Source organism: Tremella mesenterica (genome assembly GCF_000271645.1).
Source record: "Tremella mesenterica DSM 1558 unplaced genomic scaffold TREMEscaffold_1, whole genome shotgun sequence".
Taxonomy (NCBI): domain Eukaryota; kingdom Fungi; phylum Basidiomycota; class Tremellomycetes; order Tremellales; family Tremellaceae; genus Tremella; species Tremella mesenterica.
In genome coordinates, this window is record NW_006711225.1 from 4,219,510 (window position 1) to 4,244,929 (window position 25,420).

A 25,420-nucleotide genomic window follows, 5' to 3' on the forward strand; every position below is an offset into this window, starting at 1 on the left:
TTTCACATCATGTCATGAGTCTTTCTTCAAAAGAGAGTATACCCACTCCTATCATCAGCCATCTAACAGAAGAAGACTATGAACATGTATATGAACCTGCAGGTGAGTGATCTCAAGTTCTCCATCATCCATCTTCCTTCTCCCTGTCGACCCTATCGGCATTATTCATTCGACCTTCCATGTTGAGTGGACGTTTCTGTTCCCTGACCCAGACTACTACTACTACTACTACTACTACTACTGATGATGATGATAACTACTGATGGATATCATTACTGGACTTGTACTGACATATCAGAAGACACATTCATTCTCCTTGACGCTCTCGAGGCTGATGCTACGTTTATCCGAGAACGAAACCCGACATTATGTGGGGAAATAGGGTGAGTGTTCACCGACTTTCCGACTTTCCGACTCTCCTTGATGTCTGTCCATTCAGAGAGCTCTCAATTTTTATCCACTGTCGACATGCCCCCGTGGTTTCTATCATTCGTGCTGGAGCTGTTAACTCTCGGGGACGGGACTTGTGCCTTATCCATTCTCTGTCGATTGTCCATATCTTTCCAGGTTGTCATGTGACATAGATGTGAGTCGAGCTGACCTACAAGTTCAGGCTCTGGAATTGTCTCGACTTTTCTATATCATCTCCTAGGACTTTCCACATGTGAGTTCTATCTCTTCCCTTCCTCTCTCAAATTTTCTTCTTCCAACATTCCGTACCCCCAATCTGAGGTATCACACAAAAGACGAGAATCAATACCCTCTATCTCAACCTCGTTCGTCAGTTTGACCACAATTGAACATCAATCGAAATCCGGATCACTTCCCAAGTGAAATGTCTTACCAACAAATCCACTTTTCGTGTTGTAACGGAAACAATGGATTGATAGGTTATTGAACATCTCGACTGACTATCAGACGTTTTATCGACCGACATAAACCTTTATGCATGTTCAACAACGATCCGTACGGCTAAAACCAACTCTGTACCATCTGATCCTATCCTCTGTTCTTTGTTATACCCTTTGAGAGATCGTATATGTGATCAAGTCGACTTATTAATTTTTAACCCTCCTTATGTCCCTACGGATCTCGACGAGTGAGTGTCATACTCCCATTCTTGCCCTTCCCCCATTCCCACTTCCCCCTCCTACCACACACTTCAACTTGGTCCCGTCTCCGTTCATCGTCTCGAAAGTTCAAGAGGTATCCTGGAATAGGAAGCAATCTGTTGGTCCAGGGTAGATGTACTGGAGAAGGAGAGAATACGATGATTGATTACCTTGAAGAGGAAAAAGCTCATGTCAGACTTCAGAATACTCAAATAGAAAAAGATATCGGTGGATCTTGGGCAGGAGGAAAAGCAGGAATGGAAATAACCGATATCATCCTCTCTTCTCTCGATGTGAATTGTCTCATATCGTTCTTTTGAACTACCCTTCTCAAAGATCAGACATCATTGGTTACACTGGGATCAATAGACTAAAATCGTTATCACCAGACTTTAATCTGGTTAGCTGTAAAAGTATGCTAAGATCATATAGCTAAATATCAGGAAATCCTCTCTCCATTAGGAATTTTTTATCTAGTAGCTGTCGAACCTAATGATCCTCCTGCTATCATCAGACGTATGAAGGAAAAAGGATTCGAATCTAGAGTTAGTATTTTGCAATCTTTGATTATCATTCTGACACTCCACATGAATTGTCATTCCATCCTGATGAGTGTTCGTGTATTGTGGTCTATGGACAGTGAAGGTTGGATGAAAATGAAGTATGAGTAAGCATCGTCACGACTGACAAAATAGATCGTCCTTCGACGTAGAGCTGGAAGAGAGTTATTATCTGTATTAAGATTCACCCGATCAGTATGATATCTATCATTTGCATGATTAAACATATTCGCATCGAAGTAGAAAACATTGATATTGGTCAGGATAGAAGAGCAAGGATCTTGGAAATGGAAAGAGCAAAAATTGATGCATATTTTTTCAAATGACATGTGACCGTTTCTCCCCTTCCAGATATCCTAAAAAACCAGAGATTCAATAACCTCTACAACTACTTTCCACACCTTAACTTCCAACCTCCTATATGGATATCTCATACGATAAAGCAAGAAACCACATGATCACAATTCTACCTTGTGTATGTTACGATTTTGACATGGTTCAACACTTTACGATAATCTCATACTTTTCCTAGCTCTTGTAGAACTTCTAGTGGTCCTAGTACCTTCACCTATAGAAGTAGTCGTCACACTTTTGCCTTTACCTTTCTTAGCCGAAGTGAAAGGTGAACCAACAGATTTCTTCGTACTCCTCGGTGTCTTGATTTCCAGCATATGATCTACGTCTGGTGTCTTAGCCTCCTCTTCAACATCCACTTTATCTCCATTTATGTGGTCTATCTCATTCATATCAGGAGGAGGCGATAAACTTCCAGAAGAAAAGAAATCATCCGTTCGTCTTGCGAGTTCATTACCTATCTTTCGTTTGTTTCTACCTTGTTCACCGAAAGTCGCTATCGGTTCTTCTAATGGGGTTGGTAGAGCTTGTTCAGGATTGAGTTGAGCACCAATATTGGACGTGATGTCATGGTCGAAAGGGAGATGTGAAGATTCACCATTCGTTTCAGGTACGAAAGGTTTGTCCGACATACGATCGTCAGTTAATGGTGGTGAAGGAGGAGAAGATTGTTGTCTGTTGTTTAGAAGCGGGATTTCGTATCGGACTTCAGGAGCGTGGAGATGGAGATTATGTAATGGTTGAGAGAAACTTTCGTCCGAATCTACAACGTGTGATCTTCCAGCAAGATTCGAATCAAGGTTGGTACCGGATACCGTTCGAGGTCGAGACCATTCAAGTTGATTATCGTTATCTTCAGAGTCGGAATCTCCTTCGAATGATTCGATAGACCATACTGAATCTCCACCGAGGACGAGAGGTGAATCTTGTGAGTCTTGAGAAGCAGGTCCTGCCAGCCATGGGTGGTCCAACGCTTGAGCCATGGTCATTCTGTCCGAAGGCTTCTTTTCCAGCAGACGGGAGATGAAATCGATGGCTAGACATCAGCTCTGACATCAGCACTCGTACAGCCACGAGCTCACCTCGGTCACTGATACCCCGCTCGAAGAGAAGGTCCACATCGAAGGGCTGAGTGAAACGCGCTCTGATACGCTAAATTATCAGCTAAAAATATGGTCATGATTATCAGCAGACTTACCTCCAATGGTTGATCCCCTTCCTCAGCAAATGGCATGGACTTGGTCAACATACTACCCGTCAGACATACGCCGTGTTGGAGGGAGATTGCCAACCTGTAAACGATGATTCCTATCGACCATGAATCGACCACATTCTCATACCCAGGGTTCCTCTTGTCTTGCATGACAACTTCCGGTGCAAGGTACTGGGGAGTCCCTACAAGAGATGTTAACATGGTTTTCGCATTGACTGTGGTTGTCAGCGCTGTTGGCTTGCACTTTACGATTAGTCGCTTACCCATTTTTGCGAGGCCGAAGTCGGCTATCTTGATGACAACCGGACTGTCTGGTGTTTCTCGCATCAACAGGATATTCTGCGTGATCAGCATTGTCTCACACTGCCAGGGAATGAACGGACGTCCGGTTTCAAATCGCGATGAGCGACACCTCGACTGTGCTACATTATTAGCCCTGTTCTGATGTACCGGCGTTGATACATACCGTGTACGCCATCCCACGACATATTTGTAGAGTCAGCATAGCCGCATGTTCCTCCGCTGAACGTCAGCTTGATCATCAACGACTGTGGACACTCACGCAGACCCATCTCGTTGGGATATTTCAATATATAATCCAGCAGATCTCCTCCATCAATATATTCCAATACTAGACATATATGTTGTGGATCTTCAAACCACTCGATCAGCCGACATAGGTTCTCCTGCGCGGTGTCAGTCGTAGCCACTACGTACAATCGAACGAACGAACATGATGTAAAGAGCTGGTGATTTCTATCTCCCGTCGACAGAGATCCAAGGCTTTCGGATCTGTTTGAAACCGGTGTTTGACGATTTGCTTGTCATCAGCCTCGCAAAGTCCCAGTACATGTGACCTACCTTGATGGCTCGTAGATCGCCTGTCTCCACATCAACAGCTTTGCGAACTTCCCCGAATGATCCCTTTCCAAGTCTGTTCATCAGTCACAGGCGTGAAACTGGAGAAGCCGACGTACTGATTTAGTATCTGGTACCGTTCATACACCTCTCCAACCAACTGAGGCCCATTGGGTCCTCCTGTCCTGGAACCCTTGGGACCGACCGAACGGTAAATATACCTCACATCGTGATTTTCCAATGTTCCTGCACATCCCAACGATACTTCGTCCCCATGTTGTAGCAACCGACGAGTGGTAATTCTCAGTCCATTCACCTTCGTCGTCAGTCACTTTCTGGGGAGAAACGGATGATATGAGCTCACAAAAGTACCATTACTACTCCCAAGATCCTCTATCCAAACTTCCGGATCCGTCTCTCCATCTTTCCATTGCTGCACGCTGTTAACGGACGTTCCACTCCCGTTAACTCCCTGATTTCCCAAAGTCACACGACAGTGACGGTTGGATATCCTCTTCTCGGGCAGAACAACGTCATTACCGGCTATACCATGTGGTCCTCGACCTATCTGAAGGAAAGACTTTGTCCAGGGGATTTTGAGAATGGAGTGAGCGTCGTTGGTGGAAATGAAGATTGCCCCTGGGATGTTAGGACGGATCACAGGGTTACTGATATCTCAAGAGAAAAGTGAGGAAACGAGGAGACGGAAAAGCTCACAGTACTTGCGCCTAGGCTCTACTTGAGAGTTGTAGAACGTGCCTTGTGTATTTTGAGTCTGTGAAAAGACAGGTTGTGATAATTGAGTAGCTTCGTAGACATAGTCGTTCCTCTGGGAATAAGGTAGTGATTCGAGAGGGAGAGAGTCGGGGAAGGGGGTGTATGCCATGATTTATTTTGCGGTTGAGAATGAAGAACGAGGTAACGTTGAACGACTCGGAGGCAGAGAGGTAAATCAACGCGAGAAGGGGTTGAGTGGCCGTCGGCGTCGCAGGGAGTGGGAAGGGGGTTGACGATGGGTGGGAAGACAAACTGTGTTAGGGTATAAGATATGACCAAGATGAGCTGAGAGGGACAGATGAAAAGTGGAGAAGAAGGGATAGTGGTAGAGGAGGAAGAGGTGAAGAGGAGAGTGGTTAGAGAGAGTGATATGGTACTACTACTACCAAAGATTGCGCAGGAGGTCCGAGCGCGTCTCAGCCTAGCACATGGTTCTTTTTACCTCCGCCAAAAGCCGATACTCACTCACTGCTCCGTCTCGTCATTCTTCCTTGTCCTATCACACTTGGCACTGGAACACTTGTCCACACCCTCACACTATCCAACGACCAGACAAGTATCTCACAACGTAGACATGGAGCAAGCTCCGAATTTGATCACTTCAGCTTTGGTGGCTTCTCCTTCGGGCCCTCCTTCCCCTACCCCGGACAAGGGCCCTGCTACTTCATCTGATCTTTCCACAGCTCCCCCCAACCATCCCGAGGCTGCACAAAGTGACCAAGTACCTACACATCCTCCCGAGGGCAACTCCGTTACCGACCCAACCGACAGTTCATCTTGGACCACGGTCGAACGGGCGTTTCAACATGGTCTCGACCGTGAGAACTTTGAACAAGAGGTCGGACAAGTCATGGGTACTTTCAATAACTGGTGGGGCGGTGTTAAGAAACAGGTGAGAGAGTTACTCCTTCTTCCAAGTTTCTCTTTTAGTCTTTCAATCTGCAAGTTCGCAATCAAGATGTTCATTGTAATTCACTGACGTATCAGTCTGCATCTGCTCTTCAGATAATCAAAGCCGATATCGACAAAACCATCACTGTCGCTCAACAAGACTTGGAATATTTACGTGGTGCAAAAGTCGAAGTGATACGTAAAGATTCCTCCGAAATCCGAGCGGAAAGAGAGGAACGAGTGTCCAAATCTGAATCTGAAGACAAGGGTAAGGGTAAAGAAGGAGAAGGAGAACAATCATCACCTAAATCAGAAGATACATCGAAACTACTTTCAACATCGGCTAGCTCTTTGTTCAATAGACTTTCTATATCAGCCTCGCAAATCCAATCCACACTGCAATCCACAATCTCATCAGCAACTACTAATCCTACACTTTCAAACCCTTCTCAACTCCGTGCACAATTGGCAGAAAACCTTCGACTTTCATCAGCTCGTCAGAATCTTCAATTATCGATGAAACAAGCGGAAAAATTAGCAGAAGAATATTTGAAAAAAGGTGATCAATGGGTTAAAGATGCGGAGAAATGGATGGAAGAAGCTGTAAAGATCGTACCACCCGAATCGGATAGAATGGTGGGTATGAGTTGGGATGGAAGTGATTTTTATTCATTTTCCACTTCTAATACCAATACTCCTAGACAGAATCAGAATGTGATGTTTGATTCGAGAGATAAAACTCCTAGAAATTCAATGTCAGGTGTTGTTTTGGCTGGAAGTAGGAAAGAAGCTTTGTTAAGGAGGTTGAGGGAGGATAAAGATTTATTGTTGGTCGATCCGGAAGGAGAAGGGGAGTCAATGGAGAGGAAAGAAGAATTTAGGAAATGGGTCGAAGAGGATTGGGAGAAGGAAGGATCGAAAGGAAGGGAAGAAGAGGAAGGTCATGTGGGTGGGGTTAGAATGGCTTTGGGTGAGTTACAAGTTTCCTTCTCTTCCTCTTACAGTACCCGAAACTAATGTGTAGTGCCTGAACAGCTTACGGATGAACAATTCTGGCAAAGATATCTTTTCCACAAACATATGATCGAAGCGGAAGATGAGAAACGTAAAAAGTTACTTCAGGGTGGGTAATTCTCATCGGCCTTATATCATCCATTCCCACCACATAATTCCCAACTTCTATCTCACTTTTTGTTCTCGATCACAAGATCCGAATCGAAGTGGTATAAGGGTAGCCATCTCAGATAGACATGACTAGATATGCGTACTTGACCTAACACACGCATGAGGACAACAAGTATGTCACGATACAACTAAGAAGGAGCGAAAGGGGATGAATATGGCAGGTCGAACATGACTAACCATTAGCTTCTCAGCAAGTTCAAGAAGATTTCTCATGGGACGACGAAACGGACGAAACTCCCCCTTCTTCAGCTCCATTAGCACAATCCACTTCTACCCTCAAACCTCATCCTTCTCCCAAGAAAAACCTCCATTCCACGCAGACGGAAGACCTACCCACTCCCAAACCTCAACTCAGCACCACCATCCCCGCCCACGTTCAAGTCTCTGTCAAATCGGGCACTTCCACACAGACCAGTCCACGTGATTCAGAGGAAAGTTATGATCTCGTCAGTGATCAAGGTCAAAAACCCAAGCCTCCTGTAGAAGATGAGGAATCGGATTGGGAATGATGTTTTGAGAGTATCTTTAATGAGGAGATAGGATTTTCGTACGGAGATAGTCAAGATTGGAAGATACGATTTGTAAGTAGGTTGTAAGTTGCCATGTTGATATGCTTTTGACGTTGGGATTGTGCACAAATACATATATATATATATATGAGAGAAAGACAGGTTCGAGAGGAGATATGTATGATATTTGACCCAACGTTTCTTCTCTTTTCATATCGCTTTGATAACATTTGACCTTGTACACACGCCACCCATAAGCAATTGAGATACGATCTTTGTCCTGACTGTGTGATTCATACTGATTACATCCAATCCTAAAACTGTTTCCGTATCCTTATCGACCGTAATATTGTTGCCCGTTATATTGCGGATTGACGGGTTGACGAGGTTGAGGAGTATAAGGATTAGGTTGGATTTGTTGTTGACCATAAGGGTTGTATTGTTGTTGTTGAGGTGGTTGATTGTATGCATTTTGACCATTTTGATTGTATTGTTGTTGTGGAGCATAAGGTGAAACTCTACCATATGTTTGCTATTCATCAACATCTTTCATGTTCAATAAATGTCATGATGGAGAGAAGAGAGGAGAAGAGAAGAGAGAAAAGAAAAGAGAAGGGAAGAGACAAGAAGAGAGAGTACAACTGGTGGGAAAACTCACCCCTTGTGTCTGTTGCAACCTCAATTCTTCACCCGAAATGACATAAGGATTATTATTATTAGAATTCTGTTGTCGAGTGGAACCCAATTGACCGAAATTCGGTGATAAACCAGATTGAGGAGTAGGTAAAGCGTCCATCCCACTATTACCAGGTCTGGGAGGTGGAGCGACACTAGGTACTGGAGGTCTAGTAGGACGTGAATTTATCGAAAGCTTTTGAGATTTAGATCTAGTGTTGGTGGCTGCTTCTGATGGTTGAGCATCACGAGGAACTACATCACCATGATAATCTGGATCTTGTTGTTCTGCTTGACGTGATCTTTTCAAAGCTCTTTGTTCACGAGGATCAATTTCATCACCTTGATATTCCTCAGCTGCCGCTCTTTCTCCTGCGACCGTACGACGTGGTACGGAATTGATGAAAGCGTGTAAGTCATTCATGACTCTACCATTGGCTCGTATGTCAATGTATTTGTTCCTGATCGTTTGACGTAGTTGACCGACGGTCTTGGCGAGGGAAGCGGTGGAGAGATAACCCATACGGGAAAAGATGAGGTAGATTATGAAATGAAATTCTGTTGGTTAGCCTTGATTTCAAATGTATAAAAGGTGAATAGAGGAGATAAGGAAAAAAGGGAGGGAAGGAGGGAAGGATCAATAGAGAGATTGACAAATGTGAAATGATGCAGGAAAGGTATCAGATTGTCATATTGACACAAGAAGATCAATGTGTGGGAAATCATGGTGAATTTTGAAGTACAGAAGACCCAGCAGGGAAAGGAGGGGAATGAAAGGAGGAATCATGGTTGAACATGAGGGGAGTAAACCAGGCATAGTAGTGGAGCAAATCAAGTGGTGTAACTAAGGTATGAGGGAAGTTTTAAGCCAACCCCAAGGAGGATGAAAAAGACATGCTCAACATGCTGATTAGGGTGGAGGTGAAGCAGGGAAGGATAGGAGAATCAGACCAGTGATAACATAGAAGTAGATGGAGAAAGCATGATGAAGCAGTCCCTAGTTGCACTATGGAAACAAGGAGGGGAATGCCTAGAAAAAGGCAGGACAGCTCAGGCAGAGCAGAGGGTTTGAGAAGCTGGAAATTGAGGAACATGGTCTGTACATGTACATAGATGGGAACAAGGATTGAGACAAAGGAGCAGGTATGAAGTTTTGTAGAGGGTACAGAAAGGTGGTAAAGGGACAGGACATACCAACAGGAGCTATACGCGGTTGCTTGACCGTCCCGATTGATTCATTATAGTGATTGTACGCAATGTCGACCATGAGAGAAAGAGCCATCTCCACCTTCTTGCGGAAGACAGGAGGGGGCTGTTGATGTCAATTTCATTCCATGGAACAATCATATTGTGGGATGATAAGGTGAACTTCACTATTGTGTGTAGGGGAGGAGAAAAGTTCAAACTACTTACAGGATCTTTACGTTCCAAGAATTGATGCATCTTAATAGCCGTAGGAGCTTTATCTTGTCCGTAACAGAGCATAACGATAGCAACGAGGTTTTGGAATGCTCGACCACGGGAAGTATCCATTTCGACTTTTGGACGATTGAGAGTATTAGGTTCGGTAATGTATTTCTTCTGAAGTTCGAGTATCCAAGCGCTCCATGGACCTGGAATAGCTTGAAGTTTCTCAGCGGCAGATAAAGCCATACCGAGTTGTACCCGTTCTGTGAGTTAGTTCCGGTACATCCTCACACGTCGTGTCGTTGTCAACACAAGTCTCGGATCGTGTAGAAGATGAAGTTGAGAGGTTGAAGGAGAGATCGCGAAGGTGAAGAAGATACAAAAGCGAGGGATCAGTATGGGGACTCACGGAAGATATCCCTTTGCATGTCCTCTGGGAGATTATCATATTCGACCACTTGGAGAACAATCTGATCAAATCGTCTTCTGAGTGCCTCCGGGAGTAACTTGTGTCTTGGATTTCCGTAATTGGTGTACCAATATTTTTGTTTACTCTTAGGAGCGAGGAAGGGAATTTCACCGTTCATGAATCTTGCGATGGAGGAACAACGTTGTTTGCCGTCGATACAGACGCGTGTCTCGGACTGTTCCTGTACGTTGGCATTGACGGAGAAGACGATTGGGGGGATGTAATAATTCTGAACAGTCAGTCGACGTCCACCCCCGGCTTTAGTCATCTCGTCTTTCCTCAAACACTCGGGTCAATCGGAACGCGAAGCCAAAGAGAAGGGTGAAGCGACAGCAAGACAGATGTCCGGGAATCAGGAAATGTCAAAAGGAGATTGGTGATTAACCCAATAGAGTCTCATTATAAGGAGAGAGAATGGGAGGAAAGATTCAAGAGAAGACCTTGATAACTCACCATGAAAAGAGACTGAATCAAACCGATCATCTTGAGTTCTGACCAGACCACCTCTCGCTGATAAGCCGGGTCAAGTTCCACTCCACCCGTATGGATCAGATCTATTCATCAGCGTTATCCTCTTTTCCCACTCATGTAACCGTCTGTCCAGTTCACATGTGAAACGCTCCCGACGACTTAAAGTAAGGTCTGAACAAAACAGACGATCTCTTCGCGACTCGGACAGTGATCTCGGATGAATTCATAAAGTTCAAGTGAAAGAGTTAGGAGTAGAAACAATGGTTTGTAGATGATTCTCATGCAATGATAAAGGAGAATTAAAACTCACCATGAATATGTTTAAGATTATAAGTTGTATGAATAGGTCTTTTCAATGCCCCTTGTAAAATAGAAGTAACATCTTCATTCCTTTCAATATCCTCATCTTCTTCTTCTTCACTCATCAATTGATCAAGAAAATCATCATCGTCATCCTCGGAAAGTTCTCGTTTGACCGGAGCCATCTCAAATCGATACGCGTAATGTATCTATGACCGATGACGAATGATAAGAATAACAAGAAACCAGAAGGAGAATGTGAGTAAGATAATGTTAAGGATGAAATTTTGGAAGGATGTCTTTATGTTTTTTTTTCAAAGTGGGACAGTGGACTTCTAAAGTGGAGGTCAACTTGTGAGAGTTCCTTTGACAATCTTTTGATCAACTTACATGTATTCCAATGTTTTGAGTGGCAAATCTCACCACTTGGATACCAAAAGTATTCAAGATAAATTATGGTGGTGCATGTATTGAAAGAGGTTGTGACTAGTCAAGTTAGAGATTTGAATGGTGGTAATGGTATTGGTGATGGTGGTTGTTGTTGAAAGGTGGAAGTTTGTGTGGGAAAAGAAGAAAAGTAGAGTAAGAATGGTGAGGTGGGAAAAAGAAGAAAAAGACAAACTTCAAAGGGGTTTATATCCTTTATTTGCCACTATTCACAAAAAGGAGAATTTGAAATAATTCACACACCCAAACACTAAAAAGTCACACTTCCCCTTCCAGGGTATAGGGTACTCAGGGTTTTTTCTCACTGCTTTTGAAGGGTCATGCTTGCTTTTGGGGGACATGCTTGGATTGACTGACTGTCTCATATCAATCAATTACCTCATAGGGTAAATTTGACCTCTATTTTCTCACACTAAACAACACATATGACCATTTCAGGTAGTACGCACGTCTTGAAAACGTCGTAATCGACCGGAAGCGAGGTGAGGGATCTAAAAATGAGGGAATGGGCAGGGAAGTAGCTTGGAAACTTTGTCCTCAAATGACCCCATCATGGTAGGAGATTGAGGGTGGAGAGTATGTAATACATGATGCATCCCTTTCTCACAAGTGAAGCATGCAACAGCAACATGCAGCATGTGCAACCAGATGAGAAGTGGACAGGGATCATAGACACTATCTCAAGATGCATCACACATAAGATTCAGGAGTGCAAAATGGGTGGGGGGATAAGAGTACGACGTCTAGAGAATCATTCCGCTGAGCCGCTGACCGGTCATTGATACCACGATCATCATGGTACAATAGCCAACGGGGACAAATCCTATCGAAAGTTTCTCCTGCCCTTTTGGTTCTTCTAGCCATGGATTCATAACCTCATGGTTCAGAGCGCCTTTGAGGGTCACGAGGGTTTCAAAATCCACAAAATCGCTTACGAGGAGTATCTGACCCTTCACCATTCCTCGGGTTCATCCACCCACTCCCCTTTCCTCCTCAACTCTCTCTCCATCCCTCTGACCACTCTATATCCCTTCCATCTCGACTCTACTCCATCCTTATCATTCCTCTTAACCCCCAACTCGCGTCTTAAATCTCCAACTCCTTGCTCCCATCTCTTCTCCCAATAAACACTGACCAGGCTCCTGCCATTCGCACCTGTACGTAAAGCCCACGGCACCCAATCACGTTTCCACACCTCTCGTCTTTGCGAAGATAACCTCAAAGGACCGAAGAGGGAAGAAAGAGCGGCTACGGGTAGAGACATGTTGGACAATTCGACAACTTTGAGTGTGAGCTCGTGTGGTAAAGTAGTGGGAAGGGAAAAGAGGGTGTGATAGAGATCATGAGTTTGACGATAACGGGTCATGGTGTATGCTAGAGTGGGTGAATCTATGTATCGGACCTGTCATCAGTATCTGTGCACTTCTATTTGTTTCTGCTGATGCTCCCTCCTTCAGTTTCCACCTTTGCGTTTTGCTCTTGAATCCCGACTGCAAGAGCTATGGGAACGAGCATAGCCTGCAGTGCAGTGAACCAGGAATGACAACCGAGAAACACAACCTCACGACTCACCACCTCTCGAGTATCCGGAGTGACATTTTGTTTCTCCAACCATTCCACGTATTCCCTTCCCAAAGTTCCCCTTCTCAACGCCTTCAAAGCTTCCAAGTTCACAGTGGAAGACGACACCAGAGGTCTATCCCGCATGATCTGTCGTCCTTCAGCATGAGAAACCATGGTATTGTGTAATCGAGGAAGGAATGTCGACGCCGTCGATTCGGACAATGTGGCAATTAAATCTGTAATATCAGTCTTGCGTGCGTTTCTGCGCAGACGGGTCGACTCACCGCCGCGGGACGTATCCATCACTCCCATTATACCACTTCCCACTGCCAACAATGCATTTTGAGCGAACGAGAGGGGTACATGACCTGGGTACAGGGGTGTGGAAGAAGATTGTCGGATTTGACATAAAGTATGCCCGACACCTAGGGCAAGAGCAGGGACCATCGTTCTCGATGATTTCGCCCAACGAGTGGATTGGATGGAAAGCTTGCTTCGTGTGGCAAAGACGATGAAAGCCATTGCTGGTGAAGGCTCCAAACCTGGATGGTGTGGGTGAGAACGGTCAGAACCGGTCGGACTCTCATGTGGTGAAGGAATCGGTCGTAACGGACCACGAGCACTGCTGATCCTGTACAACCCAGGTGAAGGACTGTTTCTTCCGTATTGAGATGGCGGACTAAGCGGTCCACCAAACCCGTTCGCAGGTGCCGACAGGGGTATTGTTGGAGGTGTACCAGGAGCAGATCTAGGTAACATGATAGGACTCGAATCTCTCTTTCCGATCGATGACCCGCTCGTACGTCTTGCAGAATTACTCAGCAACAGCGGACGAGGGAGGGGACTAGTCTGTAAACTTGAAGGACGGCCGGTGGAAAGACGAGGGGAGAATGCGCTTCCGAGAGAGGCGAGACGTTCTTGTAAGGAAGCGACTGACATGGAGGATGAGACCGTATCGCTTCTACCTCTCTCACGTGAAGAGCTCATCACCGCCTCGATGGATGGATGCTTGGTTATGGGAGGTGAGAATCCCGCAGTCATTGGCAATTGATGTCGATGACTTCGTGGTGTGGACGGGGGAGAGGAATCATGCTGCTGTGGCGTCGCTGTGGTTGTCGCCTTCGAAAAGAAACGGCTGGCGACACCTCCTATACTACCGATCGCGGATTGCGCACTGGCCAAAGGTAAGAGTGAACTCAACGATGGTGTACTCTTCATGCTCGAAGTTTCTTCGTCTTGACCGTTAACATGTCCGTTGCTCTTGGTCGAGACGTATTTCGACAACCTTGACGCAGATCCAGCACCGATATTGACATTCCGCGCCTTGTCCGCCAACCAAGTCCAACTTGAACTGCTCGTCATTCCATTTGATTGATTCCAGAAACCGTCAGGATCATCACCAGTGAGGTCGGCGATGAGACGAGCGTCTCTGATCTGAGTTGCTACTCTCATGACGACCTCCAACCCTCCTACGTCGACAAGGGGATAGGTAGTGAACATATTCAAACCTCTTTCGTAGATCGCCTGTCGTTCGGAGGGATCCGTCCATTCAGGTTCAGGGTCTTCGAGACCGCTTTCTCCCCATAATCCGGCTGATCCAGGTTTCGTCGGTCGAAAGTTCGGTGGTGGCACAGTGATATTTGATGTTGGAGCTCGGGAAATAGCATCCTTGCTGGCCAATACGAGAGCAGCGGCGATATCAATCATTGCGTCAGCTCTGGGTTGTGATTCGGCGTCAGTGGGCTTTTCCGAAAGGATAAATTCCCATAGACGAGGTAAAGCTGAACCGGGGAGTAGTCGGGTGAACATGGAAGACCACCAGTGACTGGGATAAGAAGTCGTGAAGGGATCTAGGTTGTTGGTACGTAGGAACCTGGCGAATGCTCCGTCCGCCCATCTGATCCTGCTATCCAGCTTACTGAGAGCGCCACGCAGCTCTTCAGGTATGTCCGGAAGACCCATGGTCGTCCTCTCAGACATCAGAGAAGTGAATGCCCAGAAGGTTTGTTCTTCAGCATAAGGTAGAGTTTCCTCCGATTCCGTGTATCTGCGTCTTCCTTTGATACGCAACGGTCGGTGAGGGAGATCGATTCCGCAGTAGATAAGATAGAGGGGGTGGAGAATGTCGACAAGTGTGGTTGAAAAGGTAATGTGAGGATGTGCTCGACAGAAGATATACATCACACGTGTGAGAATCTCGGCGTGGGTGTCAGGTTGAAGGAGTGAACCGGATAGGAAAGAGTTGGGTGATTGTCCAGGTGCGGGGATGGGTTTAGGTGATACGAGAGTGATGGGAGATGACGGAGAGGTAGACGATGAACCGGATCCTTCTGGCGATACGGACAGGGCGAGCTTGGCGGGGCGCAGCGAGTGGAGTCTTTCTGACCCCAGATTGGACGTGTCGAAAGAAAGAGGTCTGAACTGATCTTCGCTTTCTGAGGATGAAAGAGTGATACGAGGGGATAAGTTGATTTCTGGGTTGGAAACGTATTCTCCCGTTTCGATGCCGGTGGATCTGAGATCGTCATTTGATTTGAGAGCGCCCTCATCAACTTTTCGTGGTTCAGTGGTGCTGGTCCTTTTGTCTGCTTTCCTATTGTGCTCCGACTTAGCTATCGTATCGGCTCTGATGAATACTGCTCGACGACAGACAAGACGTTCGACCTGTCTCCTCTTGCCTTTGAGAGGTTTATCTTCCTTCGCCCTGGATGTAGCCTCATCCTCACTAGATGTGACGGAAGAAGAAGATCCGTCATCGTCCAGTGTAGGAGGCTGAGCTGTGGTTGGGCTATCCGAAGTTGGAGGTCCTAAAGGAGATGAACGGAGTGTTGCTCCCCGAGTGCGTAAAAGGGGATTGGCCGACTGCAGCTTATCTATCTCAGTTACGATCGCGGAGATGAGATCGTCGTGGGGCGTTAAGGGATATGAAGGCTATTGTTCAGTATAGTGTTTCCTCATGAGGAGTGATTTGAGCATGTACTGACTTTGGGAGTAGCCTCCAGATCTTCCATGAACTGGCGTACTAATGCCTGAAATATCAGCTCCACCTCATGAGACCGGGGAACATCGTCGAGATGGAAAAAGTCCGGACATACGTAATATCTCTCTCTTTGTCGACGTGAAGCCACCCTCCATGCTCGTTTGGCAGGAGGAAGAGTCTCGAGCAACAATGAATAAGCGAGTGGTCTTAAATGTCGAGGTTGATCCGGTACGCCTGGGGTCAATCTCCCGCTGAGAAGCTCGATTGATAAATGGGCATATGATGGATGGTGGCTCATGGCTCACCTCTGGCGCACAGACGTCGAAGGGTTGATATCTCTACCAGTTGTTCGGATGCTTCACGAGAGCCATCTAGTAACGCTTCGAATGCCAATCGTCTGTACGTGTGAGCTACTCGTACTACCCACCCATCACATGGGGCGCGACGAGGCTCACCTGACCAAAGATTCCTCTTGCTCGAGGTCCATCGTGAGCTTGTTTTCTGAAGGATATAGTCGACTTTGGGTTAATATAGACGTCTCATGTAGATCCAGAGATGAATGAATGCTATAGATGACAATGAGAGTTGACGTTGAAGAGGACGAGCTGTATCTGTGTGTGTGTCTCTGTCCACTTTGGGGTAAGTTGCAGTTGCCTAATGCGCTAAGAAGGGAGACAACGTGGTAACCGCGTGGAATGAGCACACGTGATGACCGGATGAACCATAGCCGGGTCCCCCTCTCTTACTACGAGTTCCTACTCTTCGATTCGACTTGTACTCGTACTCTACACATGTCATGCCCCCTCATCCTCCATCTTCATTCATAACACATCCAGCATATCATGTACAACACCTCTCAGGTACTCGCTCCCTCTCTACTTGGTCGTGCCAACGTCACTTCACTGCTCACCGACAGCGTTTTCCTCTTCCCCCCTCCCGACTCGACTCCGGCTTCTGCTCAAACTTCCCCTCACGAGTACATGTGCATACCACCCCTAAACGCCTGATTCACTCATTAGATCCTTCCAGTCCATCTACAACCCTAGCTTTCTCCTCCATTTCTATCGAAATTCATCCAACTTGCCTCCTTATCGACGATGGACACAACCGAGCTCCCATCTCATTTTCCCGTCTTCGAGACGCATGTTCATGTCCTCAGTGCAAACATCCCTCCACCCGTCAAAAAACACTTACCCCCGGAACATCCCATCATCTCTCTCAGCTGCCCCCTTCCGTCCTCCAGCCTTCTTCCCAGCTTATAAAACTTGAATGGCGAGACGGACATGTCTCCTCTTTTTCACCTTCCGACTTATCCGCTCTCCTTCAACCTCCAGGACGAGAGGCACAGAGCGTTTATCTCACTTCGACACTTCGTAGACGGACATGGGACCGTGAAAACTTGGTTAACGAAAGTGATCATCTTCGAATCTCATCTGCGGATCTGCTTCCAGCAGGAATCGTGAATGAGGAGGTTTTGTTGAAGATGTTGGAACAGGTTCAAATCTGGGGATTGGTCATTCTTACTGGGGTACCCACGGATAAAACGGATAATAAGGAATGTGAACTACGGAGAGTTGCTGAGATGATAGGAGAGATAAGAAATACGTTTTACGGAGAAACTTGGGATGTCAAAAACGTAGCAGATGCTAGGAATGTGGCTTATACCAATTTCAACTTGGGGTTACACATGGATTTACTGTGAGTTGGTTGTATTTCACCACATCATCATCTTTTAACTACTTTCTATCTTTATCTACGACCCCTATTTCTCCTTCGTATGGAACGAAATCTAATGAGACAACCTGACATCATCCTCTCTGCCAACTCTCAGTTCAGTATCTTGAGTGAACAATTTCGAACTGTTGGATAGGGAAATGTGTCATTGATACGAATTCAAATCGTAACGCTCTCTCATGTGAGGGTGTCTCACTGACTCACCAGCTATTTCTCCTCTCCACCGCGATTCCAACTCCTTCATTGTCTTCGATCCCGAGTACAAGGTGGTGAATCCTATTTTGTCGATTCCTTCCGAGCCTTGTCACATCCTTCACTCTCTACACATTACCATACTCTGACACAAGACTTAACATACGAATATGATAATGATGGACATTATCTTCAATGTTCTCATCCTATCCTTCCTTCTTCCCCCACGTCGGCTCTGACGGATTTAAGAGCTGCGGTAAATTGGAGTCCTCCATTTCAAGCTCGACCATCTGCTCTTACCCCTCCTCTGATCAGCTCGAAAATTCCTTTTGGTTCAAGTGCTTCTTCTTTATCACATTTATCATCATCCAAAACTGACACATCCTCTGAACAACAAGATAGACAGACAAAAGAGGGACAGGAAAAAGTTGATGGAGGATTGATGGCAATGATACAAAAAGAAGAAGATTTTTATTCAGCTTTATCAACTTGGGAACAAGTTTTATCCCTTCCGGAACTCAAATATTCTTTCCTCTTATCAGAAGGTGATCTGGTGTTATTTGATAATAGACGAGTGTTACATGCTCGTACTGCTTTTCGTGATTATACACCGGAAGAACGTCGGAGTAAAGGGGTAGAGGTGAAAGAAGGAGAAACGAGTAGATGGTTGAAGGGATGTTATATTGATGGTGATGTGGTTTGGGATAAACTGGTTACTTTGAATAAGAAGTTGAGGGATAGGACGTGATTACCATTAATGACTCATCATGTACAAGAAAGAATTGAAAGGGAGATCATTTCATCTACTTTAGAGTACTGACTGGTCTTTTTGACCTTGCTTCCATGATGCAGCTCAGATGTAAATAATCATGATAATGGTACACCTCGACTTTTTATGATGATACATGGATTGTAAGAGCTCATCCTGACACACTGAACAATGAAAATTTGGGTTTGGAAAGTATGGTCATATTGATTGCTACAAGAAAATGGGTTTGAACGAGTGATGAGTAATGATCAAGGGATTGTTAAACCCTCATGCATGTCCATTGTATTTTCTCATCATGTCAACCTGTGATAACATCGGTGGTGCGGGATGTGATTCAGACATATGACACCACTCACTCATCCTATCAACGGAATCATCATGAATCATAATGAATGTCCTGAAAGAGAAAAGCGTGTAAAATGGTATATGTATATATGTATGAATCCCAACATCTTCATTCCTTTCTTTTCATATACAACAAAAAGAAACCCCTTTGTTCATCATCTATACAATACCTTCTTTTCTCTCTTGTGATATTTCCCTTCTTACTTTCTTTTCACCTGATGAAGAACTTATTCTCCCCATACCTGACTCTGAAATTTGAGCGGGGTCGGAAAGAGGGACGATCCTTGTTCTTTCTTTCATCTCTGGTTCTGGACTTGATTCTGGTGTTTCGCCGACTGGCGCTTCTGTCACTATTGGTTCATTGGGTCTTAGACCTTCTGGTCTCAAAGCGGGATTACCACCTCTCATGACTGATAATAGGAAATTGAGGAATCGTTGACCGTACGTTACTGGTTCGACACATGATATAGTGTGCTGCTTTATCAGCGAGGTTCTCTATTTCATTTTACACCATTTCCCCAACAAAAAACGAATCATTCTTATTGCGAACATAAGGAAAAAGGCTGATTGTCGTGTGACAGTTTTGTACACTGTCACATGATATGGGAGCGTGAGATGAAGAAGACGTTCTCTTCACTTGAACGGAGTTATGATTATTTAAGCAAGATCATGGATAATTGTGGAGAATATTTCGACAAGTGGAGTAATTGTGGATGTCTTAAGATAAGAGATAAATCACAAATCGACTCACCCGATCTTCGGTCATACTTTTCCAAAAATGTTCCAACTTCTTCACAGTATTATAAGGTGTACAAATATCGATAACACCCAAATAATAAATAACGTCCATATCTTGATTTTGCTCATCCGTCGCACGCAAACCACCTTCATCTTGATAGAACAAAAAGTGACTTCTGTCCGTCGGCATAGGAGGAAGTTGAGATGCCACATCGAGCATTTTAGGATCGGAACTTCTGACGGCTTTACGAACGTTTGAAGCATCTGAAGGACCTTTGGCGTTGGAAGCTTTACGTCGGGCTGTGACATCGGGCTGGAAAGTCAATCCAAGATGTCCATTACCTACCGTTTTCCAAGCGTTCGAGACTACCACCAGAATGAGATACGACGCAGGCATCAATGACAAAAAGCAGGCAGTAGAGAGACACAAGGACATTGGGATGATGATGATGAAATGGTGAAGAAGCAGATTATAGGACTCACGTGGAAGACTGTAAGTTGATTCTCTCGTAAATTATCCTTGTTCCCCCTTTCCATATTATGTATCCCCACCAACAAACTATAATCCATGACCTTCATAGATTTCAAAAAGTCCATATCCCTTTTCAGCTGTTCTGACAACAACGCCCTCTTTTCCGGTCCTAACTCCAATGATCTACCCCTGTTCACCCAATTCTTATCTTTCAATACCGCCCGAGGGTTCTTCGCCGCCTTTTCTTCAGGATATTCACGACCAAAAGCAGAACCTTTTAGATCGTATGTCTCGTGAACATCCCTGTGGGGAGGGAATAGATTGTTCATGATTACAAAATGAATCTTCCTTCCTCGGGGCAGTTTCACACGATGGAGACCGTAAAACCTAGACAACAAGGTATGAGGATTGGCCTTGACATGAGCGTGATAGTCGAATAGAATCGAACGGAGGAATTTGTGTTCTGAATGAGAAATGGTCTTGATGATGAACCGGTAATCACGTGAGAAATAGAAGAATGAACCGGATTTTCCTGGAGAGCCAAGCTCGGAAAGAATGTATTTTGCAGTGAGAGAAAGGAGGTAGTCGGCAGGATCAAGATGGAAATGTTCGTCTCGTAATTCTCGAAATACCCATGGAGCGTAATCTTTGAATTTGAAATCGTATCTTGCAGAAGGAGTGAGTTCATTGCCGACACTGCAAAGGTCAGCAAACAGCACAAGAATGCCAAAACTTCCACTCGCATGTCAAAGGAAAATTTGTGACGAGCGGTGTAATCTTCAGCTGTCAGGGGCCGTTTTATCTTGGCCTGACATCTAGACACCTGTATTGTCAGCTCTGAGAGAATGAAGCAAAGTCTCGAGCTTACGCCAATCCGTATTCCTGTCAACATGTTGTACATGAGCACATAGTTGACATGATCCTCTCCGATTAGGTTACCAACCAGCACTCTAGCTTCTTCTTTATCCTTGTGCTTAGTCGTGACAATCGGTGCTGAGGGCTTTTCCATCGACTCAGCCCCTGGAGCACCCACTTCTGCATGTTCCTTGGCACTAGCTTTCTTCTGTCGTCTTTCTAGTCGTTCTCGTCGAATAGTCTCCGCCTGAGCCAGTATATCCGAGTCAAGGGCGGCGCCTTCTACTCCGGGCACATTCGTTTGACCCCTGATAGGCGACGAGGGAGCGAAGACGGAATGGGAATGAAGGAGGGGAGATCTAGGTGCGGAAGGGGAAGTTGATGGTAAAACAGCAGGGTTCGTACTTCGTCGAGAGATCCGAGGGAAATTTGTTAAAGCAGATGATGGGTGGAGATAATCGCCCGGAGGTAGTGATCCGGTACTGTCCTGTCTTTGAGTTTTGATGGGATGAGGTTTGCTTGAGTCGGATCGACCTGGGCCATTGGCAAGAATCGGAGGTGATCTTTTGTCCTCGACAGGTCCCGCAGAGGTATTCCTTGACTGTCTGTGGTTCCCGGCGGATACCGTCAATCCGATTCTGTCCGACATGGACGGAGCGGAAGCTCGTCGCATGCCTGCATGGTCGGCTGTAGGAGGGGAGAGGGTGGTGGTAGGTGACGGGGGCATCTGAATAGGCTCCGAGGTGATGTTGGGTGAAACCACCAGTGAAGGTCCAAGTGTATCAATTAGGTTTGATACGGAACTCTCATTTCTCTCCGGAACTGGACTGAGAAGCTGACCGCTACCATTGACTCCATGACTGGTGCTTGGGGCTGCTAGTGACATATCTTGATTACCCACCGAAGATAGGTCTTGATCATGTTCCGAAGCATCAAACTGACTTTCCTGATCATAAACTCCATCGTCACTAGCAGGCGGGCTGGGTGGTGGTCTTTGCATATCCATGGGTCCGCCAATGGGCATACCCGGTAAAGGTTTGTTGTTGGTTATTGGGATTGACACATCTCCGTTATTGTCTTTCTTGAACACATTGCTCACTTTCTTCATCAACCTTCTCGGACGGTTGGCTTGAGGTCCAGGACCTGAAACTACTCTGACGGAATCCGAACTGACTTTGGTAACATGTACCGGTGTTTGACCGTTTGGTGTCGCGTCGCCGATGGCCGAACGAAAGGCATTTCCAAAAGTATCCGGGTCGTCTGTTTTGAATGAAGGGAGAGGGTCATCAGATGTTAAAGCTTGTAGATGTGGTGGGAGGGGAGGAAGTGGGTCAGAAGAGTTGGGATGGGATAAGAGGTGGAAAGGATTGACACGGGATTCATGAGGTCCTGTTTAGATATCAGTTTTGATGATGAACGGAGGGAAGTGCTTGACTATATGTGGGATTGTCACTCACCTAGTTGGAAAGCTTCTATACTGGGTTGAGGGGTAGGATGTCCGTTCACATGCGCTGCTGCTCTTCGTTTGAGAACAGTCTCCGCCTCTAATTTGGCTTGAGCATCATATGAAGCGTCCGTCGGATCTGAAACACCATTGCTTCTGTCGATGCTGGGCTGGCGGTCGTCATGGGCGTTTTCGAACAATGGATCTGGTCGCGTGGGTGTTATTGAGACGACCATTATCCTTGGGATCGAATTGGAGAGACAAGTCACAGGTGATAAACGAGCATGAGAGAAGAGGATGAAGTGAAAGCGTGGAAAGATGGAGAAAGATTAGGTGATGGGTGATGATGGTAAGTGCCAAGAGGGACAACTATCCCAGTCGGGTAAATCACAACAGTACTACTGCGGCGGCCGACCCGGAAGGGCTGGACCAGTGCGGTTGGTGATGGATGTTTCAGTTGCAACGAGCGGGATATTGGCACAGCCACGCTGGATAGAGTGGTTGGAGCAAGACTTGAGTGTAGGTGACCTGTGATATATAGTAGCTGTATACTGTAGTGAAGGGAGAGAAGAAGGAGGAAAGTGGGGGAAAGGAAGGGTTAGTAGATAGCTGTGAATAAAATGGCGTGTGACACGGACCTCTTTTAAAGTTTTTGGCACAAACCACTCAGTTCGTACTTACTACTTTCCATAACGACATGTCATCTCATACACCTATCTCCTGATAATGCAAACTTTTTCTTCAATACTCACAAATGGTCCTCAACACTTTCTCCAAGCTTTCAAAGCTTCCGACCAGGGATCATGGTACGATTCTAACCTTTTCGGTCTTACTCAATTCCCCAACATGGGATGGGGTGCCGTAGCTTTGATCGATATTCCCGTGTGTTTCCTTTTTTTCTTCTTTATATCATCCTGACGCTGTGTCCAAATCCCTACTAAACCATTCTTATCTCTTACGAAACATCCGATCTAAGCTGAAATCATCATGTAGGTCGATACCCCGCTGTTTCACATCCCATCGAATCTTCTACTCACTCCCTATACCTCAAGACTCGCCTCTTTGCTCGCAGATGAGGAATGGGATAAACTCGATATCGGGTGGGCTCGACTCATCCTTGTGATGATGTACGAGACATCTTTAGGGCAAAAATCAAAATGGTATCAATACTTGAGCAAGCTTTTCCTTCCTTGTCGGCCCACATGGCTGATCGCCGAGACAGAAAGTATGCCGACCAAATTTGACACTCCAATGTTCTGGGACGAAACTCGTCGTGCTGAGCTCATCGGGACTGATCTCGAAGGTGAGTCTCACTGTATCTCAAACGGCTTCATCACAACTGTCGTGTGATCGAAAGCTGATCATCAGGTAGAATAGGTCGTGAAGATGCCGATAAGCAATATTTTGAGATTCTCCTCCCCATCATTCAAGCTCACCCTGATATCTTTCCTCCCAACTCCATCGACACTTCTCTGGAGGCGTATCATCTTCAAGGCTCGCGTATTCTTTCCAGATCATTCACTATCCCACGTTCTAAAGCTGGTGGTCCGGCCCCCCACGTAGTGGAAAGCGACGACAGCGACAGCGACAGCGATGAGGAAGAAGGAGGAGTAGCGGCGATGGTATGGATGGCAGATATGCTCAATGCGGCTTATGAACTCGATAATGCAAGATTATATGATACTTCCGAAAACACCTCTGCGACTTCGACAGAGCCATGGGATAGACCGGGGTATACCATGAGAAGTACGAAACTTATCAAAGCTGGAGAACAGATCGTATGTTTATCCTTTCAATCTAAACTCACAGGCTGAACTCCCCTGAGCTGACATACAGTATAACACCTACGATTCACCACCCAATTCTGAATTGTTGAGGAAATACGGTCATGTGGATCAATTACCCTTACCGCAAACCATCCTTGAACTGCTTACTTCTGAAGAAGTAGGAAATCATCCTGTTGGTAATCCAGGAGATGAAGTGTTTCTTCCCGGTGATATGGTCTTGGACGCTGTGACGGAAGTCAGGGGTAAGAAAAAGGAGGATTTGACAGAGAGAGTTGATTGGTGGTTAGAGGAAGGCTACGAGGAGTGAGTTACCCAATATCACACCCTCTTCACTGACATTACCCTATCACTTTTCCAGTACCTCCATTTAGCCTCTTCTTTCTTCCCTCACTGACACAATCCACTATCACCCCTCTTTCAGTCAATTTTCACCTCTGGGTAGCCGTTGAGCTCCTCAAATAACTTTTCGATTGTCAGTGATAATCTGACTGAATCCTCGAAATCAATATAGTGGACCAGATGCAAATTCGGAGTTCTGGCTGATCACAAAGTACATTCCCCCTCACCTATTCTGATCCCATAAATGAAGATCTCATCCCATTCATCCGTCTCATGATTGACGACGACGATTGGTCTCGCGCACAACACAAAGGTAAACGACCCCATGCGAAGATGGACCAAGTTGTACAAAGTGTTCTTCTTTCCGCTTTGGACCTAAGGGCAGCGAAATATAAGACTTCTATAGAGGTATGTGGGTGTTTTGACTACCTTACCAAGCTCCCCATTCTTTGATGTTTTTATTCCCAATGATCGATGCACGTCTCAAACTCCAGAAAATGGTACTCCCCTTCCGCTCCCCCCTCTCCGGTACCAGATAATCGTGTCCGCGTTTATCTGACCACTTCATTCGTCTTTCTCCCAATGTATTTGATTCGTCACCATATGTCTGTCATGCATGATATCACGAGTTGACGAAAAGGATGATCTGGCAATCATCTCCGATTCACCAGGTGAAAAACGGGCTGCGGTGGTACGTTTAGGTGAAAAACGAATACTCAATGTTGCTCATCGAGTCGTCATGACTGCGAAACTCGAAACCTCCACAAACGAGAAGAAACGGACGGCGACCGATTATGACGAAAGTAGATCAAAGAAGAAAAGATAACGTATGAAAATGTATTCTTACTCGTGTCCTCTCGTCATTTTCATCATTCTCAAATTCACTATGCACTACCAATCCTTGAGGATTCATCGAGGATCAGATGCAACGATATGACTAGATCCCAAAAGATGCATCACTATTCATAAAATAT

General features: G+C 45.6%; 8 protein-coding genes across 8 annotated transcripts; 4 read left to right on the plus strand and 4 right to left on the minus strand.

Moving 5' to 3' along the window:
• Nucleotides 1-14: 14 nt before the first annotated feature.
• TREMEDRAFT_67251 (uncharacterized protein) lies at nt 15-1,873 on the plus strand (the record flags this gene model as incomplete). Its single annotated transcript, XM_007001876.1, has 7 exons — nt 15-102; nt 299-383; nt 609-664; nt 919-1,099; nt 1,309-1,405; nt 1,556-1,657; nt 1,808-1,873. 7 exons carry the CDS (start codon nt 15-17, stop codon nt 1,871-1,873), a joined length of 675 nt encoding a protein of 224 aa, XP_007001938.1.
• Nucleotides 1,874-2,730: 857 nt separating this feature from the next.
• Nucleotides 2,731-5,192, minus strand: TREMEDRAFT_37204 (uncharacterized protein; the record flags this gene model as incomplete). Its single annotated transcript, XM_007000817.1, has 13 exons — nt 4,815-5,192; nt 4,462-4,736; nt 4,217-4,413; nt 4,101-4,173; nt 3,973-4,059; nt 3,802-3,925; nt 3,706-3,761; nt 3,623-3,661; nt 3,503-3,578; nt 3,319-3,454; nt 3,225-3,276; nt 3,109-3,178; nt 2,731-3,062 (listed from the first exon to the last, which is right to left on the minus strand). Coding segments are annotated over exons 1-13 (1,686 nt in total), but the record flags the coding sequence as incomplete, so codon positions are not given.
• Nucleotides 5,193-5,448: 256 nt separating this feature from the next.
• Nucleotides 5,449-7,459, plus strand: TREMEDRAFT_59343 (uncharacterized protein; the record flags this gene model as incomplete). Its single annotated transcript, XM_007001556.1, has 5 exons — nt 5,449-5,766; nt 5,862-6,401; nt 6,471-6,735; nt 6,790-6,888; nt 7,134-7,459. The coding sequence occupies 5 exons, from the start codon at nt 5,449-5,451 to the stop codon at nt 7,457-7,459; spliced, it is 1,548 nt and encodes a 515-aa protein (XP_007001618.1).
• A 334-nt stretch (nt 7,460-7,793) lies between these two features.
• TREMEDRAFT_59344 (uncharacterized protein) lies at nt 7,794-10,966 on the minus strand (the record flags this gene model as incomplete). Its single annotated transcript, XM_007001557.1, has 7 exons — nt 7,794-7,991; nt 8,118-8,692; nt 9,329-9,446; nt 9,548-9,804; nt 9,951-10,239; nt 10,464-10,564; nt 10,792-10,966. The coding sequence occupies 7 exons, from the start codon at nt 10,964-10,966 to the stop codon at nt 7,794-7,796; spliced, it is 1,713 nt and encodes a 570-aa protein (XP_007001619.1).
• Nucleotides 10,967-12,180: 1,214 nt separating this feature from the next.
• Nucleotides 12,181-13,238, minus strand: TREMEDRAFT_25370 (uncharacterized protein; the record flags this gene model as incomplete). The annotated part of the gene is made up of 3 exons (XM_007000558.1): nt 12,181-12,630; nt 12,801-13,027; nt 13,076-13,238. 3 exons carry the CDS (start codon nt 13,236-13,238, stop codon nt 12,181-12,183), a joined length of 840 nt encoding a protein of 279 aa, XP_007000620.1.
• A 3,375-nt stretch (nt 13,239-16,613) lies between these two features.
• On the plus strand, nt 16,614-18,445 carry TREMEDRAFT_59346 (uncharacterized protein; the record flags this gene model as incomplete). Its single annotated transcript, XM_007001558.1, has 3 exons — nt 16,614-16,747; nt 16,801-17,469; nt 17,713-18,445. 3 exons carry the CDS (start codon nt 16,614-16,616, stop codon nt 18,443-18,445), a joined length of 1,536 nt encoding a protein of 511 aa, XP_007001620.1.
• A 762-nt stretch (nt 18,446-19,207) lies between these two features.
• On the minus strand, nt 19,208-21,147 carry TREMEDRAFT_14351 (uncharacterized protein; the record flags this gene model as incomplete). The annotated part of the gene is made up of 6 exons (XM_007000348.1): nt 19,208-19,285; nt 19,563-19,862; nt 20,033-20,717; nt 20,741-20,844; nt 20,890-21,041; nt 21,075-21,147. Coding segments are annotated over 6 exons (1,392 nt in total), but the record flags the coding sequence as incomplete, so codon positions are not given.
• Nucleotides 21,148-23,046: 1,899 nt separating this feature from the next.
• On the plus strand, nt 23,047-25,272 carry TREMEDRAFT_59348 (uncharacterized protein; the record flags this gene model as incomplete). The annotated part of the gene is made up of 6 exons (XM_007001559.1): nt 23,047-23,202; nt 23,314-23,623; nt 23,689-24,098; nt 24,157-24,410; nt 24,659-24,854; nt 25,087-25,272. 6 exons carry the CDS (start codon nt 23,047-23,049, stop codon nt 25,270-25,272), a joined length of 1,512 nt encoding a protein of 503 aa, XP_007001621.1.
• Between the last annotated feature and the right edge of the window lie 148 nt (nt 25,273-25,420).